General features: G+C 67.3%; 2 protein-coding genes across 6 annotated transcripts; both read left to right on the top strand.

Annotated features, from left to right (window-relative positions):
- Positions 1 to 285: 285 nt before the first annotated feature.
- On the top strand, positions 286 to 8,030 carry NEMP1 (nuclear envelope integral membrane protein 1). 3 transcript variants are annotated; one of them, XM_064498626.1, is made up of 10 exons: positions 286 to 446; positions 2,296 to 2,417; positions 2,525 to 2,744; positions 3,071 to 3,143; positions 3,505 to 3,598; positions 3,857 to 3,971; positions 4,244 to 4,469; positions 4,811 to 4,984; positions 5,448 to 5,629; positions 7,662 to 8,030. In XM_064498626.1, the coding sequence occupies exons 1-9, from the start codon at positions 362 to 364 to the stop codon at positions 5,626 to 5,628; spliced, it is 1,290 nt and encodes a 429-aa protein (XP_064354696.1). In that variant the 5' UTR covers positions 286 to 361; the 3' UTR covers position 5,629; positions 7,662 to 8,030. The 3 variants fall into 3 exon arrangements, with proteins under 3 accessions (XP_064354696.1, XP_064354695.1, XP_064354694.1); XM_064498625.1 differs by having other exon boundaries at positions 7,496 to 7,665; XM_064498624.1 differs by having other exon boundaries at positions 5,448 to 7,665.
- Positions 8,031 to 8,280: 250 nt separating this feature from the next.
- On the top strand, positions 8,281 to 16,367 carry MYO1A (myosin IA). Of its 3 annotated transcripts, XM_064498613.1 has the most exons (30): positions 8,281 to 8,381; positions 8,853 to 8,955; positions 9,535 to 9,677; positions 9,976 to 10,091; positions 10,222 to 10,316; positions 10,385 to 10,489; positions 10,573 to 10,619; positions 10,721 to 10,784; positions 10,856 to 10,954; positions 11,028 to 11,131; positions 11,208 to 11,355; positions 11,436 to 11,554; positions 11,631 to 11,717; positions 11,803 to 11,868; positions 11,960 to 12,064; positions 12,298 to 12,360; positions 12,553 to 12,753; positions 12,853 to 13,079; positions 13,152 to 13,352; positions 13,541 to 13,634; positions 13,723 to 13,872; positions 14,013 to 14,081; positions 14,308 to 14,394; positions 14,593 to 14,667; positions 14,808 to 14,942; positions 15,026 to 15,132; positions 15,338 to 15,470; positions 15,543 to 15,695; positions 15,766 to 15,893; positions 16,147 to 16,367. In XM_064498613.1, exons 3-30 carry the CDS (start codon positions 9,555 to 9,557, stop codon positions 16,268 to 16,270), a joined length of 3,225 nt encoding a protein of 1,074 aa, XP_064354683.1. In that variant the 5' UTR covers positions 8,281 to 8,381; positions 8,853 to 8,955; positions 9,535 to 9,554; the 3' UTR covers positions 16,271 to 16,367. The 3 variants fall into 3 exon arrangements, with proteins under 3 accessions (XP_064354683.1, XP_064354680.1, XP_064354682.1); XM_064498610.1 differs by lacking the exons at positions 8,281 to 8,381; positions 8,853 to 8,955 and adding an exon at positions 8,962 to 9,200; XM_064498612.1 differs by lacking the exons at positions 8,281 to 8,381; positions 8,853 to 8,955; positions 14,308 to 14,394 and adding an exon at positions 8,962 to 9,200.
- Positions 16,368 to 16,825: the final 458 nt, after the last annotated feature.

Here is a 16,825-nt window from a genome sequence, read left to right as displayed (position 1 = left end):
TCCTGATAGGTGGAGCCGCGTGTCAATCAGCGCAAGAGGCGGGAGGGGGGGCTGCGCTCTGATAGGCTGGGCGGCGTGTTTGTCGCAGTCGTGGTAACCGGGGGCGGGACCAGGGCGGGGTCCCGCCCGGGTTGCGCTGATAGGCTGCGAGCTCTGTCAGTCAGCACGGCCGCAGGCAGGGGAGGCGCAGCGCGCGCGCGCGGCCGCAGCGCCCTCCCGATAGGCTCCATGCGCCATCACTCCGTGTGGCGTCACGCGGTCCCTGCGCCCCCGTTGGCTGCCGGCTGGCCCATCCCAGCGGCTGGTGGGGCGGGCGGCGGCGGCGGAAGCGGAAGTCGGCGGCGCGGCCCTGGCGGGAGGCATGAAAGCGGCGGCGGGGCGGCGGCGGCGGCTCCTGGGGACGCTGTTGCTGCTGCTGCTGCCGCCGCCGCCGCTGGGGGCCGCAGGTGCGCGGGGCGGGGGCGGCGCGGGGCCGCTGCGGACGGCGTAGCGGCGAGCAGGGCGGGGGTGACGACATGGCGGGGAAGCCGAGTGGCCCTGACGTCACAGGGGGTCTTTGGTGGGGTGAGGCAGGCGGCTGGTGACGTCACAGCGTGGCTCGGGGCGGCGGTGTTGACATCACGGGGGAGAGAGCAGCGTAGTGCGGGTGAGGGACGGGGAGCAGGGCAGCGGTGACGTCACGGGCCAGCCGGGTAGCGGCGATGACGTCAGGGGAGGGGGGTGACAATGATGTCACTGGGAAGCAGCGATAATGTGGTGGCTCTGGGCTCCGCTGGCCGCCTGCCCCGGGCCCCCGGCACTGCAGGGAGGACTGGCAGGGCACCGGGGCTGCGGGTGGCCCCCCTCGTCCCCCCGGGCCAGGCCAACTCCCGTGCGGGGCTGCACTCTGAGCCACCCGTCTAGGGGGGCATAAAAACTGCGGGGAGCGGGGGGGGGGCCTGTCCCGCCTGCACCGTTCTTGCAGAACTGTTTGGAGCAGGAGGGGGAGCCCCGGCCCCCACCACGTGCCTGCCTGTTGAGGCAGGGGCCACGTTCACCCCAAAGCCTGCTGGATTTCCCTGTCCTGCCCCATCTGCTCCCGGTCTGCCCTCTGCGAGCTGCGCTCTGCAGCTGGAGCAGTTCCCTGGAGCTGTTGTGGCTCTGAGGCAGCACTTGTGCCCCTCTCTCCGCTGCCCAAAGAGGTGCTGAGCGGTGCTGGCAGCTCCCCGGGGAGTGCGACTTCCCCAGGCTCAGCCCGCTGGCTTTTTCTGTTCAGGCAGCAGAGATTAGACCTGGCAGTTATGAACTGGTTTCACAGGAGCTGTGGTCTGTCTCTCCCAATCAAAAAGAAGGTGGGATATCGGGCTGAAAGTGATGTGGCTGTTTCCGAAGTCTATTAAACCAAGCAAATCCTGGCCCCAGGGCAGCTGAGTGGCAGAAGGGAGCCCTTTGCTGGGGTACCAGCTCTGCTTTGCTGAGGCCGAACTGTGTAATATGTCGGGGGGAGCAGAGTTGTTGAGCAGAGGGAGTTAAGCAGCCCAAGCCACATGCAGCCCCAGTTCAGCAAATGAAGCAGAAGGGATTGTCGGGTATTTGCTGCTTTCCCCCCCTCAGTCCCCTTAGAACAGCTCTTCTTGGGAAACTGAATATTATTCTGCTTTTGGGTAATTACATTTCTCTTCTAGCTTGTGCTGGCTGGTAAATAGTCACAGCACATTATTCAAACACCCACTGCAACCCGTGAATTCATCAATCTGAGCCAGCTCTGTGAGGAAGCATATTTACGCCTCTGGGGAATGGGCTCACTCTGGGGAGCCTGTTAGCAAGACGCATGTTCTTTAGCAAAACTCTCCCCTGGTGCTTCAGCCCTTCAGTGTGAAAGAAGGGCCTGGTGCTGTGAAAGAGCTTTGCTAAAGGAATACAGGCTTTGGGACATCTTGCTGTTCAGATCTGTCCATGTGATGTTGGCCCCTTTGTAGGATTCTGGAGCCTAACTCGCCCTGGCATAGTAGCTCATGCAGAAGGCAGGCTTGGATTTAGCTCTTCTCTGAGCTAGGGATGGCTCTAGAATGAGGAGTTGTGCTGGAAAGAGGAATAGAGGAAGGGTCTCTGCTGTTCCTGATAATCCCAGAAATAGGGATATTCCAGAAAAGAACCAGCCCATATATACATTCTAAGGAAAACAGAGAAAGGGCTTTTTTTTTTTTTTTTTTTCCACCCAGGGTAAAATTAACTGGGGGAACTCCTGCACGGGAAAGTGGACCCTTTTTTAAGGGAACGTGTGTTGCTAAAACCCCTTTCTCCTACTCTGTGAAGGTGCCAAGGAATCCGTCATACCACTCCAAGAGGGCCGTACGTGCAATCAGTCAGCTTCCCACCGTTTCTGTTACACTAACACGCGGGTCCCGCAATGGCACGACATATGGACCAGGATGCAGGTGAGAGGAGAAGGCAGGTTCTTGTCGGAGTCAGCGGGGCGGATCCCCTCCTGCCTTTCCAGGAGCTGTAGCAATACCCCCCCCACCCCGGTCGCTTCCCTCCACAGATCCGGATCAACAGCAGCAGGATGATCCGAGTCATCCAGGTGGGCAGCGAGGAGGAGCTGAAGGAGCTGGAGGAGTTCAACGTGTGGAACTTCCTCTTCTCCTTCCTGAAGGAGAAGCTGAACGACACCTGCATTGATGTGGATCTCTACAGCAACAAAACCTGCCTGAAAGTCGAGCTGCTGGAGACGGGCACCACGTACTGCGTCATCCTCTTCCGATGTACGTCTCGTTGCCTGTGGGGGGATTTGCTGGGCTGGGAGATGGGTTTGGCTCTGCCAGGATGCTCAAGGGAGCAAGGAGGACCTGGTACAGACCTCATGGTCTGAGGGCTGGCAGGGTTGGTCCTTTGCTGGAAAGGAGATCGGCTCGGAAGGAGGAGCATGCCCCGTCTTGTGGGATGTAAAATGGGGGCTCTGTCTGCCCCTTCTCAGGGGTTTGCCTTGGACACTGCCCCTTCCCAGGTCTTACGACTGTGGTAAGCTGGAGCTTGTCACAGAGGACACCATGCCAGGATGTCTCTCAACCTGGACTTGCTCTCTTTCCAGGGTTTGACCCTAAACTCTTCCTGGTTTTCTTCCTGGGCCTGTTGTTGTTCTTCTGTGGGGATATGCTGAGCAGGTGAGTCACCTCCTTTGACCCTGTGAGCTGGGGCTGAGCTGTGCTGGATGTGCAGGGCAACTTTGCTTGCCTGCATGCTGGGGAAAGGTGGAGTCCAGCAGCAGAGTGTACCTCTGCTCCGGGGCTGCACTGGGTGCCCTGCCTGACTCCCCCAGGTGAGGGGTCCGTGGGGCTCTGCAGTTTCCCTGGGTTTTGAGGATGCAAGGTGCCTTTCTGATGGCACCAGGTGCTGGGGTGGGCACTGCCTGCCTGGCTGGCTTTGGCTGCCTGCAGACTCCTCTCTCAGAGGGTTGTTCCTGGCAGGTGTGTTTGCACCTGTGAGCTGTAAAAGACCTTGTGTGTGTCTGTGTGATCTCCACAGGAGCCAGCTCTTCTACTACTCAGCTGGGATAAGTTTTGGCTTGCTGGCCTCGCTGCTCATCCTCATCTACATGATGTCCAAGGTCATGCCAAAGGTGAGTGTCGGGCTGTCTTGTGGTGAGAGACTCTGCGGCAGCCAGGCTAGAGGTGGGGCTGGCTGTGCTCTGGTGTGTAGCAGCCCCTTTCACAATTGCACAGGTGTGCTGGTGAGAGTGCTGGAGTACGTGGCCTTGGGGAGTTGGGTTGTGGGTTTGACTTTGCATGTAGCTAGGCTTGGCAGTTGGGAGAAGTGAGTATAGCCACAGGTGCTCTCTAGCCACAGCCTGTCCTGATTCTCCTGTCTCCTTTTCTAGAAAAGTCCAGTTTACTTCCTGCTGGTAGGAGGCTGGTCCTTTTCCCTCTACCTCCTTCAGCTGGTTTTCAAGAACCTACAAGAGATCTGCAAGTCGTACTGGCAGTACCTCCTAGGTGAGTGTGGGCCCTTCAGACCTGCTGCTTACCAGTCTGCATGACTCCTCCCTGGAGCTGCAACGCGCTGGTGAAAAATGTTGAGGCTTCCTGCCCTCCTCATTGCCACAGATACTGCTCTGGTGCTGCTGAGGGAGAAGGGCCCCAGGGCCGGGTTTAACTGCAGCTCTGATGGATACTGCTCAGCAAGCTCCTCTCAGGCAGGGTTGAGCCAGTGCTGAGAGTGCCCCTGCACTGGTTCCCTCCTGCCTGATGCCTGTGCTCTCCTGCAGGCTATCTGCTGCTCATGGGCTTTGTGAGCTTTGGCGTGTGCTACAGATACGGCCCGCTGGAGAACGAGCGCAGCATCAACCTGCTTTCCTGGACCCTGCAGCTCCTGGGCCTGCTGCTGATGTACTCGGGCATCCAGATCCGCTCCATCGCCTTGGCCGTGGTGGTCGTTGCCATCTGCGCCAAGAACCTGGACTATCCCCTGCAGTGGGCCTACGCTGCCTGCAGGTGAGGGCTGCTCGTGCCCCGGCCTCGCCTGCTTCCCAGCCACTGCCTGGCCCAGGCGAGCTGCTAGATGGAGCCCAGGTTGCAGGACCAGGGCATTTCTGCCGGGGTTGGGGCCCAGGGAGGGGTACACAGATGGGGTTGTCCCCTCTCCTCTGGGGTGTGTGGGGAACAGCTCCTCATGGCTGTGAGTCTCCCGCAGGAGCGGGGTACAGAGGCCAGAAGGACGTGCTCTGCTCCTTCCTGCCAGTAGCTCTTGCCCCAGCTCTCCTGGGGGTTTTCACCTGTGGTGGGGGGTCCTGCTCCGGCTGGGAGGGCAGTAACTGGTGCTGCTCTGCTGGCAGGAGAGTGCAGAGCGCCAGGCTTGAGCCGAGCCCCCCTCGCCTGCTGACAGAGGAGGAGTACCGCATCCAGGGCGAGGTGGAGACGCGCAGGGCCCTTGAGGAGCTGCGAAGCTACTGCAGTAGCCCAGATTTCTCCGCCTGGACTGCGGTTTCCCGCATCCAGTCTCCCAAGAGGTAACTTCTCCTGGCAGCACGCTCAGGGTGGCTGACCCGCATCTCCACATGCTCCTGAGCACAGAGGTTGCTTTGTGCATGGGGAGACTGAGGCACAGAAGGTCTCAGGCATGCTGGAAGCAGGGCATGTCACAAGGGAAGGGACAGAACAGCTCTCCCAGTCCTGACCCAACCTCCTCCATGCGAGGCCACTTCTCAGCCACGGCTCTGCCCATGTCTGAGCGGGCAGGAGGGAGGTGGCACACACTGGCACAGCGCTGCCGGGCCCCACCTACGGTACCGCCCCACGGACAGGGGCTCAGGTCGGCGGGGTGCACCCCTGCACATGCTGACAGCACTGCCACACTGCGTGGCTGAGCTGGTGTGCCGGGGCACTGAAACTGTCCCTGGCTCCTGTGCCAGGGCCTCACAGGGGACTGTTGAGCGCAAGTGCCCAACATGCTTCTTGGTGGCTTCTTCCCAGGTTTGCTGACTTCGTGGGGGGCGCCTCTCACCTCACCCCAAATGAGGTCTCTGTCCACGAGCAGGAGTATGGCCTGGGTGGTGTCTTCCTCGAGGACCAGCTCTTTGAGGAGGATGACGACTCCTTCGATGGGGATCACACGAGCTACTCCCTGTCCCACAATCACCTGGATGCTGATTGAGGTCAGCTGCCCCGGACCCATGCGGGCGAGGGGCAGAACCGCTGTTGTTACCCCCACTTCCCTGGCACCCACAGTGCCCGTGGACACAGCCCTGCCTGCGGCGTGGGCGAGACCCCCAGCCAGGGGACGGGGAGAGCTGGCGTGTCTGCTCCCAGCACCTCAGGTCCCATCCTGAGCTGGGCCACTGTTAACTCTGCAGCAGAGCCGAACTGGGAGGGGAGGATAAGGGGAGCTGACGCCCCCACCTCCCCCAGGCGATTCCTGCCAGGCTGAGGCATGAAAGCTTTCAGCAGCGCAGCCCTCTATGCTGACAGCGGGTGCACAGGGAGCTGGTCCTGGGAGGTGACCACAAGGCAGCCAGGCTCTGTGGTGCCGACAAGATATTGGGATATTGCTGCTGACTAAAGGTGGACTGGAGCTGTCCTGGCTTTTGGTGTGCATGTGTGAGAACTTCAGAGTATCCAAATCAGATGGGCAGGGCCCTCCCTCCCAGGCCTGTGGGCGCTGTATTGACTCCTGCGAGCGCACTGAGCTCCCTGTCCCTCGGCGTCACCGCTGTAGTCAGCTGATGGGGAGCCCCATCCCCACACTTCTGCCTCAGGACTGCTGAGCGCCCTCCCTCTGATGGGAGCGTCTCTGTGCCTGCCGGGGTGTGGGAGTGAAGAGTGTCTCACGTGCAGATGCCTGTAGAGGGATGACATGTGCACGCGAGGAACTTTGGACCTGTCCTTCTGGTGTCTGCGTGCTCAGCACCTGTCTGCCGTGAGGCTGTCTGTGGAGAGAGTGACTTTCCCGATGCTGCAGGGCCGGGGACGCGGGTGAACTGCTCCTCTTCATGCTACTGCTTTTACCAAAGACACTTGAGGGCTCCAGGTGGTTGGGCTGTGACTGACTTGGATCAAAACCCTCAAGGATACCAAAAACCCCAATGCCTCCTGGGCAGAGACATGGCTCTGGAGGTGCCTCTGCATTGCAGACCTCAGGAGAAGGCCCTTAAGCTTTCTTGGCCCCCCTGTGCAGCTCGCCCTGTCCTCCCCTCGCAGCTGTGACGTGGCAGACCCCGTGCTGGCAGCCCTGCGTCTCTGCTTCCCCATGCTCTCCCTGGCTGAGGATGTGTGAATGTGCTTCCTTCTCCCTGGGCCGCTGCGTGTTTAGGTGCTGACAGCTCCTTGCCCTCTGCCCATCCCCGACTCCAGCTTTGGAGGAAGTGTGGGGTGTTTACAGAGCCTGGGGGTCCCTGGGGGCTCCTCTGCAGCTGGCTTTGAGACTGTGCCCGAAAAGCAGCCTGCTCCTGAAGCCGGGCTGCTGGCTGCCTCCCAGCATGGGGCGACGCCTGTGCTTCCTTGCCGTGGCCTATAAATGCCCCTGTGCAAAGTGTTTGTGGTGCAGGTGAGTCTCCCAGGTGTGCTGGGGCCCTGGAGGTACTGCTCTCTGCTGCTGACCCCCTGCACTTGCGGGGTCTGGGGAGCGGGGCTCCTCTCCCCAGCTGGCGTGGGGCAGAGGGACTGACCCTGATTGTATTTACTCCTTCCCACATTGGGGAAGGGGCTCTGCTCTTCGGCAGCCGGGCTCTAGTACAGGCTGGTCCTCAGCCTTGTCAAAGCACAAACGTGCAGGGGACACCTCAGTCTATGCAACTTTTTAAGCAATAAAACTGCCCTTCTGTAGCCTAAAAGCCTGAGAGGCTGCTTGTTACCCTCAGCCCGGGCTCCCTCAGCCTGGCCTTTACCTCGTCTCAGTATTACTGTCTCCCTTTGGCTGCGGGAGGAAGGGGGGGGATCCCCAGTGCACCCTCTGCTGCGTCGCCCTGGGCTGCTTCCTCCACGCAGCTGTAGCTGTTCTCGCTGTTGCTTTGTTTCTGTGCCAGGTTTGTTCTCCTGCCCTTGCCGTGCTTCCGTCCCCGCTCTGGCGCGAGTGGCCTCCGTGAGCGGCCCGGCACGCATTCCTCCCCGCATGCTGCAGCTCTTCTGTCCCCTCTGTGGTTAACGCAGGTTGAAGACTGATTATTTTTTTAATAAAGGTGTATTTTGTAGGTGATGAGGCCTCATTTGTCCATCCCCCAGTGACCCCAGGGCGCGTCTGGCCTGGCCGTCTGCGGGAGCTTGCTCTGCCGAGGAGGCTGCGGGGTACTTGGGGGAGAAGGAGCAGGCGGCTGGGAGACAAGTGTCTGCGGAGCAGGATGGGAGCAGAACCAAAGGCAGGACTGACCCTGTTCTTGCCAGAAGCCTGTAACGCTCTGGGGAGATGGCAGATTTCTCCCCACAAGCCACGGTGGTGACTTTGTTGTGGCGAGGGCAGGTGCCTTCCCCCAAGGAGCAGCCCGGGGTGTTCTCGGCCCTGCCAGCCGCTGTACCTTGCCCCGGTTTCCCGGAGCCCTGGAAGGAAGCTCCCTTTGTTTGCTTGGCTGCAATCGAGTTTGCCTGCTTGTTCCTGCTATAAACTGTTGCTGGGGGTGGGGGGAAAATGCAGCAGTCGCAGCCCGGCCAGGCGGGGCCCACCGCATGGGCCATGGCCGGGGGCAGGCGGCAGCCCGGCATCGCTTCCTGGCTCGCCACCACGCTGTCTGCCTCGGTTTCCCCATCTGCGAGTGGTCCCGGCGGAGCAGCCCTTGCCCTGGGCCGAGCCCTGGGGGAGGTCCCTCCTGCCCCCCGCCCTCTGTGGGCCAGCCCCGTCCGGGCTGGGCCCTGGGCTGGGCCGGCTCCTCGGCAGCCCCAGCTGAAGCCGCTCCAGGAGCTGCTGCCGCCGGCAGGGAGGTGAGTTGTGGAGCCCCCTGCTCGCAGCCGGCGGCCGGACGCACTTGATCCCCCCCGGCATCCCAGGCTCTGGCTGCGGGCACCCCATCCGCGGAGCCCACGTCCTGGGGGGCACCCCCACCCCACGGCACCCCCACCCCAGGGTGCACAGGGAGCGCTGAGACCCAGCACGACGGTGGGGTGACGGGGGGGAGCCTGGGGCTGCCCTGGAGTCCTGGCGGGGGGGGGGGGTCTTGCCCAGTACCCCCCGCCAGTGGGTGCTCAGCCTGGGGTCCCTTGCCGAGCAGCGGGGGGGCTCCGTGCAGGTGCCCAGCTCCGCAGGAGGCTGCAGGGACCCACGGGTTCCTGCCTGGGCCGTGTCCCCTCGGAGGCTGCTGCTGGCGGGGGAGGCCGAGGCGCCCCGGCCGGGTCTGCCTCCGTCCCCCCCTCGCCCCCTCCTTCCCCGCCTGCTCGCGGCTGACCTTTCCCCAGGCGCTGATAAGCAGGGCTGGGTTTACAGCCCCGTGCAGAGCGAATGCCCGGGCTGTAAAGCGAGGGTGAAGGTCTGCAGGGGAGCGCAATTGCCCTATAAAAGGTAGGTGAGGGATGGTGCCCCGGGGCGGATGGCGGTGGGGAGCCGGCGCGCTCGCCCTTGGGTGCCGCTGGGCTGCAGCGCGGGGGTCCGCGGCAGCCGGGCTGCCCCGAGCCCGTCGTGTCCCCCCCCGCCCCGGCTCCCCCCACCAGGAAGGAGGGAGGAAGCGGAGGCTGAATTCATCCGTGCTGCAAGAATAGGGCCCAGGTGTCCGAGCTTCCTGGCTGGCTGCGGCGGGCAGAGTTCGGGTGTGTCCCCCCCCCCCCCCCCGGGCCCCTCCTGGACGCCGGGGTGCCCCGAAGCAGCGCTCCGTGCCCTGTCCCCGTCCCCGAGGGCTGCCCGCACCGCCGCGGTGCCCGGGGGAGCTGGGCACCAGGGCCACCCGCAGCCACCGGCCCCGGCAGGGGGGACGGTCCCAGCCGCATCCTCCTGGCCGCGGGCCGCATCCTGCCCCAACCGGCGCCAGGCTCAGCTGGTGCTTTGTGCCTCGGCACTACGGCTCGGGCTGTCCCTGCCCACCCCGGCGGCCGGGACCCGCGGGGAAGGGGGTGCCGCGGCCTGCAGCCCCCCCCCTGCCCCCAGCTGCCCCGGAGCCGCCGGCCATGGAAGCCACGGCCTCGCTGCTGGACGCCGCGGCCGTCGGGGACCTGGTGCTGCTGGACCCGCTCACCGAGGAGTCGCTGCTCCGGGCCCTGCAGGAGCGCTTCCAGCGCGGGGACATCTACGTGCGCAGCGGGCCGGGGGGCTCGAGGGGGGGGCGGGATGGGGAGGAGCGGCTCGGGGTTCGGGATGGGGAGGCGGGGGCAGGGTTGGGGAGATGGGGGGCACAGGGGCGGGATGGGGGTGCGGGTTGGGGAGATGGGGGGCACAGGGGGTGGGTTGGGGGCCCAGGGGTGCGGGTTGGGGAGATGGGGGGCACAGGGGGTGGGTCGGGGGCCCAAGGGGGCAGGTTGGGGAGATGGACGCAGGGTTTGGGCCGGCTCGTCGCAGCCCCCCCGCACCATGCCCTCCTGCCACCCGCAGACGTACATCGGGAACGTGGTGATCTCGGTGAACCCATACCGCTCCCTGCCCATCTACACCCCCGAGAAGGTGCAGGAGTACCACGGCTGCAACTTCTTCGCCGTGAAGCCCCACATGTGAGCGGGGGGGGGACGGCTTCACCCGTGGGGGACCCCCAGGCTTCGGGGTCTGGCGGCAGCGTGGGGCGGCCCCGCGGCCACACCGGGGGGTCCCAGCGCTTCCCCTCCAGCCCCGCTCTGCCCCCAGCTACGCCATCGCCGATGACGCCTACCGCTCGCTGCGGGACCGCGACCAGGACCAGTGCATCCTCATCACGGGCGAGAGCGGCGCCGGCAAGACAGGTAGGGCCGGCGGGGCAGGGGGCCGGGGGCACAGGCGCCCCTCCGGCACTGACAGCCCCTCGCCGCAGAGGCCAGCAAGCTGGTGATGTCCTACGTGGCGGCTGTGTGCGGCAAGGGCGAGGAGGTGACCAAGGTGAAGGAGCAGCTGCTGCAGTCCAACCCGGTGCTGGAGGGTGAGTGCCGAGGGCGCGCACGGCCGCCGGAGCTGCCCCGGCCCCCGCCCCCGCCTGACCCCCTCCTCCTCCTCCTCCTGCAGCCTTCGGCAACGCCAAGACCATCCGCAACGACAACTCCTCCCGATTCGTGAGTGGTGCTGCCGGTGGCCGTGGGGGCGGCGGGGCCGGACCCCCCCGGGGCCGTGGAGCGGCGCCCCGGGGACGCCCTGAGCCAGGTCCCCTCTCCAGGGCAAGTACATGGACGTGGAGTTCGACTTCAAGGGCGAGCCCCTCGGCGGCGTCATCAGCAACTGTGAGCGCGGCAGCGGCGGGGGGGGTCCCGTCGCGGCCCCCACCCTGCTGACGGCCGCCCCCTCCCCGCAGACCTGCTGGAGAAATCCCGCGTCATCCGGCACGTGCAGGGCGAGAGGAACTTCCACATCTTCTACCAGCTCCTGGCCGGCGGCTCGGCCGAGCTGCTCCGTAGGTGCCGGGGCCCGGGGGGGCGGGAGTGGGGGCCGTGGCTGAGCCCCATCGCGCCCCGTCCTGCCCCCAGAGCGGCTGAGGCTGCGCCAGGACTGCCGGCACTACGGCTACCTGAACCGCGAGAGCTCCAGCCTGCCCGGCGTCGACGACGCTGCCAACTTCCGCGCCGTGCAGGTGCCGGGGGCCGGGGAGGGGGCTGCGGCCCATCGCCCCCGTCCCGTCCCGCTGAGCCACCCATCCCCGTCCCCAGGACGCCATGGGGGTCATCGGTTTCTCGACGGACGAGGTGATGGCGCTGCTGGAGGTGACGGCCGTCGTGCTCAAGCTGGGCAACGTGCAGCTCAGCAGCCACTTCCAGGCCAGCGGGATGGAGGCCTGCAGCATTCCGGAGCCGCGAGGTAGGGAGGGGCCAGGGACCGGGCCGGGGGCTCCGGGCTCGGCCCCCGCCTGGCCCCGGCACTGCTGCCTCCTCGCGCAGAGCTGGAGGAGATCTGCCAGCTCATCAGGCTGGACCCCAGCGCCCTGGAGCAGGCGCTGTGCTCCCGCACCGTGAAGGCCCGCGATGAGATGGTGCTCACCAGCCTCAGCGTCTCCCAGGTGCGCGGGGCACCTGCCCTCCCTGCCGCGGGCAGCGCCCCGGGGCCCCCGCCGAGCCCCTGCCTCCTCTCCCCAGGGCTACTACGGGCGGGACGCGCTGGCCAAGAACATCTACAGCCGCCTCTTCGACTGGCTGGTGAACCGCATCAACACCAGCATCCAGGTGAGGGTGAGGGTCTGCCGCGGCCGGGGACGCTGGACCCTGCCCGGCCCGGCCGGCCCCGGCTCAGCGCCCGGCTTCCCCCCAGGTGAAGCCCGGCAAGCAGAGGAAGGTGATGGGCGTCCTGGACATCTACGGCTTCGAGATCTTCCAGGTGAGCAACGGGGCCCCGGGGCAGGTCGGTGGGCGGGACGTGGGGCAGCGCTCGACGGGGGTCTAGCAGGGCTGGGGACCTTCTCCCGCAGGACAACGGCTTCGAGCAGTTCGTCATCAACTACTGCAACGAGAAGCTGCAGCAGATCTTCATCCTGCTGACCCTGAAGGAGGAGCAGGAGGAATACGTCCGAGAGGTACCCTGGCCCGTGCCGCCGGGCTGGACGCAGCCCCTCGGCAGCCCGGGGCCGGGGAAGCGTCCCAGACGGCCCGGTGCCGCGGCCCTTCCTCGCCCCGCTCCCTGCCGGCAGCGGGCTCAATAGCAGGAAGGCGAGAGGGATTCCGGACCCCCTTCCCCACGGCCGGACGTCCGGTTCCTGCCCCGCGTCGGCTGGGGGAGGCCGCGTGTCCGACCCCCCTCTGCTCCCAGGGCATCCAGTGGACCCCGGTGGAGTTTTTCGACAACAGCATCATCTGCAACTTGATCGAGAACGTGAGTCGCTCTGCACCCCTGCACGGAGGTGTCTGTGCCCGCGCCCGCTTCCGTGTCCCAGCTCTCTCCGTTGCGCGGGGCAGAGCCAGGAGCGGGCTGGGCGCGGTGGTTTGGAGGGTCAGGGACGGGGCCGTTTTGCGTGCCGGGCTCCGGTGCGTGGGGGCTCAGGGCGATGCTGCCCGTCGCGTGCAGGGCACGTGCGGGATCCTGGCCATGCTGGACGAGGAGTGCCTGCGGCCTGGCGTCGTCAACGAGGACACCTTCCTCGGCAAGCTGAACCAGGCGTGCGCTGCGCACCGGCACTACGAGAGCAAGGAGACGCAGAACGCCAAGCGGGTCACCGACGCCAGCCTGCCGCCCCGCTGCTTCCGCATCCACCACTACGCCGGCAAGGTTGGGGCCGTGGCCGGCTCCGGGGCCGTCCCGTGACGGGGCCCTCGCCCCGCTCCCGTGGGCCGCGCAACCCCCGGCGCTGACACCGCCCGCTCCCAGGTGACCTACAACGTGACGGGCTTCATCGAGAAGAACAACGACCTGCTCTTCAGGGACCTGTCGCAGGCCATGTGGGCCTCACGGCACCCGCTGCTGCGCTCCCTCTTCCCCGAGGGTGACCCCCAGAAGGTCTCCCTCAAGCTGCCCCCCACCGCCGGCTCCCAGTTCAAGGCCTCGGTGGCGACGCTCATGAGGAACCTCTACTCCAAGAACCCCAACTACATCAGGTAGGAGCCGGGGGGTCCCGTGCCCTGGCCGGCGCCGGGCCGCTCCCAGCCCACCGCTTGCCCTCCCGCCAGGTGCATCAAGCCCAACGAGACCAAGGCGCCGATGCTGTTCACGCGGGAGCTGGTGCTGGTGCAGATCCGCTACCTGGGGCTGCTGGAGAATGTGCGGGTGCGCCGGGCGGGCTACGCCTTCCGCCAGCTCTACGGCTCCTTCCTGGAGCGCTACAAGATGCTTGGCAAGAAGACCTGGCCACGCTGGGCGGGCAGCGAGAGGTGCGGCGTGGGGGGGACGCGGTGCACGGGGGGAGCGCAGCACACAGGAGAATGTGGTGCACACGGGGGGAGCACGGTGCATGGGAGAGCATGGTGCACGGGGGCCATGGTGCATGGGGGCCCCCCCTGCCTGTCCCCGTGGCACAGGCAGGACTGACGGCCCCACGTCCCCCCCCGTCACGGCACAGGGCTGGGGCCGAGGCGCTGCTGGCAGAGCTGCCGATCCCCGCTGAGGAGCTGGCGTATGGGCACACCAAGCTCTTCATCCGCTCGCCGCGCACCGTGAGTCGGGGGGGGCGCGTGGTGGGGAGGGTCCCGGCATGGGGGCTGCCGCCCCGTCACACCCCCAGCGCTCTCCCCCCACCCACAGCTCTTCGACCTGGAGCGGCGGCGGCAGGAGCGCGTGGCCGAGCTGGCCACCCTCATCCAGAAGATGTTTCGGGGCTGGCGGTGCCGGACCCAGTTCCAGCTCATGCGCAAGAGCCAGATCCTCATTGCTGCCTGGTTCCGGGGCCACGCGGTAACGGGGGGTCCGGCCGCGTCGCCCCGTCTGTCCGTCCTGCGCCGGGGAGGGGGGCGGTCCTCACCCCCGGCAGGCAGCGGGGCTGGGAGCAGGGTCCCGCGGCGCGGCGTCCCGCTCACCCAGCTCTCCCGCCGCAGCAAAAGCACCGGTACCGGCAGATGAGGCGGTCGGCGCTGCTGCTCCAGGCGTACGCACGGGGCTGGAAGGTGAGCCGGCACCACGGCTGGCCCCGGCGGGTTCCCGGGGGAGCCGGGGTGCAGCACGGCCCCCGGCCCGGCCGAGCCCCCGTGCGGCTCCGGACCTGCCTCATCCCCTCTCTCTCCGTCTTTCCTCTCTCCTCTCCTGCCTTTCCTCTCTCCTTCTGGCTCCCTATGTGTGTTGGTGTTTCTCCCCGTCTCCGGGCTCCTTTGGGCTCCGATCTTTCCTCCGCAGTCTCGCAGGCTCCTTCGGGAGCTGAAGTCCCAGCGCCGCCGCCACCGGGCCGCCAGCACCATCTCGGCGTACTGGAGAGGGTACCAGGTAACGGGGCCGTGCCGAGCGGGGCCGGCCGCGCTCTCCTCGCCGCTGCTCTGTCCTGCTCTCCCTCCGCTGTGTCCGGGCTCTCTGTCTCGCCCCCGCCCACGCTGTCGGGCCAGGGCGGCTGTCCCGCGCGCTCCCGTCCGCGGGTGCACCGACACCCCGGGGCCGCGTCCCGCTGACGGCCACGTCCCGCCGCAGGTCCGCAAGACGTACAGGAAGTATTTCCGCTCTGGGGCCAGCGCCCGGCTGGCCAACTTCATCTACCGGCGGCTGGTGAGCGGGGCGCGGCGTGGCGGGCGCGGGCTGGGACGGGGCCCCCCCGGCCGGCCGGGGACGTGGGCACGGCACCTCCCGACCCCCGGGCTCCCCGGGCCGCCGCTGCGCGGTCCCGACGCCGCCACGCTGTCGCCCAGGTGCAGAAGTTCTTCGTGGGGCTGCGGAACAACCTCCCGCCCCTGGCGGTGACCGACCGGACCTGGCCCCCGGCGCCCTACAGGTTCCTGGCCGGCACCAACCAGGAGCTGAAGGACATCTTCCACCGCTGGAAGGTGGGGGGGGCCGGCGGGAGCGGGGCGGGGGCCGGGCGGGCTCCGGGGCTGCGGTGGCACCGCATCCTCCCTTCCCTCGGCAGTGCAAGAAGTACCGAGAGCAGCTGACGCCGCAGCGCAGGGCCCTGCTGCAGGCCAAGCTCTGCGCCAGCGAGCTCTTCAAGGACAAGAAGACGCTGTACCCCAAGAGGTGCCGCCCCGGCCGGGCTCGCGGGGGCGGGCGGGGGCGCGGGGGGAGATGGTGCACGCAGCAGGTGGGTGCACGGGGCATGCAGCTGCACGGGGGGCGATGGGTGCAGGGGACAGGCAGGCAGCCGGCACAGCGGGGTGGTTGCAGGCCCCCCCACTCCCCGGGGCGGTGGGCAGCTCACGGCCCCCCCCCCCCCCGCCCCCAGCCTGCCGCAGCCCTTCCAGGGCGAGTACCTGGGGCTGACGCAGAACCCCAAGTACCAGAAGCTGCACGCGGTGGCCAAGGACAAGCTGGTGATGGCCGAGGCCGTGAGGAAGGTGAACCGAGCCAGCGGCAAGGTGGGCGCCGCGGGGTGGGGATGGCGGCGGGGCGCGGGGCCGGGGCCGGGGCTGACGTGCCGCCCGCCGCAGACGGTGCCGCGGCTGCTGCTGCTCACCACTGAGCACCTGGTGCTGGCCGAGCCCAAGGGCGCCCAGCCCAAGACCGTGCTCAGCCTGGGCGACATCCGCAGCGTCTCCGTCACCCGCTTCTCCGACGGCTTCCTGGCGCTGCACCTCAAGGAGGTAGGGCAGGGGCCCGGGGGGGGCCGGAGCGGGGGGGGGCCGGCGGGCTGAGCCCTCTCCCGCCCCGCAGAGCTCCACGGGCGGCACCAAGGGCGACTTCCTGCTCGTCAGCGACCACCTCATCGAGCTCGTCACCCGCCTGCACCAGACCCTCATGGACACCACGGCCCAGGCGCTGCCCCTGCACATCGCCGACCAGTACGGGGGCGGGGCCTCCGGGTGGGCGGGGCCTCCGGGGAGGGGCTTGCAGGGGCGGGTCTCCTGGGGCGGGGTTAGGCTCATGGAGGCGGAGCCTGCAAGGGCGGGGCTCGGGTTGGGTACCGGGAAGGGCGGGTGGGACACAAGCCCGAGGGTGCTGATTGGCGGAGGGTGCAGCCCAGGCACCCCATTGGGCAGGAGGTGGGGCGGGGCCAGGTGTGTCCCCCCCCCGCTCAGGGCTCCGCCCCCCCAGGTTCTCCACCCGCTTCCAGAAGGGCGACATGGCCGTCACCGTGGTGGAGTCGGCCAAGGGCAGCCGCGAGGTCCCCGTCTGCAAGAAGAAGGGCAGCCACAAGATGGAGGTCCTGGTCCACTGAGCTCCCCTGGCCCCCGGCGCCGCTCCCCTGGGCCCCCCGCGCGCAGGCGGAGACAGCAGCCTTGCTGCAAACCCATTAAACAGCCGTGCTGGTGTCACACGTGTGGCGGTGACGCTGTGGCGGGGCGTCCCCTCGGTCTCCCCTCTTGCAGGTGATGGGCACCCAGGCGTGCGGGGGACCCAGGTGTCTGGGCAGGCTGGTCCTTGGCACCCCCTGCCTCGGGACCCCCGTGCATCCCTGCCTCGGGACCCCCGTGCATCCCTGCGCATCCCTGCGCATCCCTGCCTCGGGACCCCCGTGCATCCCTGCCTTGGGACCCCTTCGCGCCCCCAGCCCGGCTCGGAGCCTCCTGTGCCGGCTGCTCTGCCCGTGCCGGGATGCTTGCCGGCAGCGCGGCTCCCCACTGCGCCCCTTCCCCGCGGCTGAGCCCGGCTGGGAGGCGCCAGGGCGGCCGCGGCCCCGCTCGGCTCCTCCGCTCGCCCAGCTGCGGCCCCGCTGCCGGCCACCCCCGCGCCTCGGTCCCCAGCCCGTCCGCCGCCGCAGCCCCGTCCCCCG

Source organism: Dromaius novaehollandiae, chromosome 28 (genome assembly GCF_036370855.1).
Source record: "Dromaius novaehollandiae isolate bDroNov1 chromosome 28, bDroNov1.hap1, whole genome shotgun sequence".
Lineage (NCBI taxonomy): Eukaryota > Metazoa > Chordata > Aves > Casuariiformes > Dromaiidae > Dromaius > Dromaius novaehollandiae.
Note: the sequence above shows the minus strand (reverse complement) of the source record. Positions and strands in the feature narration are given on the sequence as shown.

What these genes read in the sequence shown, in the direction of transcription:
- NEMP1 (XM_064498626.1), top strand. Translation starts at nt 362, where the DNA reads ATGAAAGCGGCGGCGGGGCGGCGGCGGCGGCTCCTGGGGACGCTGTTG. An exon ending in GTACTGGCAGTACCTCCTAG is followed by an intron (nt 3,972 to 4,243) that starts GTGAGTGTGGGC and finishes GCTCTCCTGCAG; the next exon opens with GCTATCTGCTGCTCATGGGC. An exon ending in CGCATCCAGTCTCCCAAGAG is followed by an intron (nt 4,985 to 5,447) that starts GTAACTTCTCCT and finishes GCTTCTTCCCAG; the next exon opens with GTTTGCTGACTTCGTGGGGG.
- MYO1A (XM_064498610.1), top strand. Translation starts at nt 8,984, where the DNA reads ATGGCGGTGGGGAGCCGGCGCGCTCGCCCTTGGGTGCCGCTGGGCTGC. An exon ending in TCCAGCGCGGGGACATCTAC is followed by an intron (nt 9,678 to 9,975) that starts GTGCGCAGCGGG and finishes TGCCACCCGCAG; the next exon opens with ACGTACATCGGGAACGTGGT. An exon ending in GAGCGGCGCCGGCAAGACAG is followed by an intron (nt 10,317 to 10,384) that starts GTAGGGCCGGCG and finishes CCCTCGCCGCAG; the next exon opens with AGGCCAGCAAGCTGGTGATG.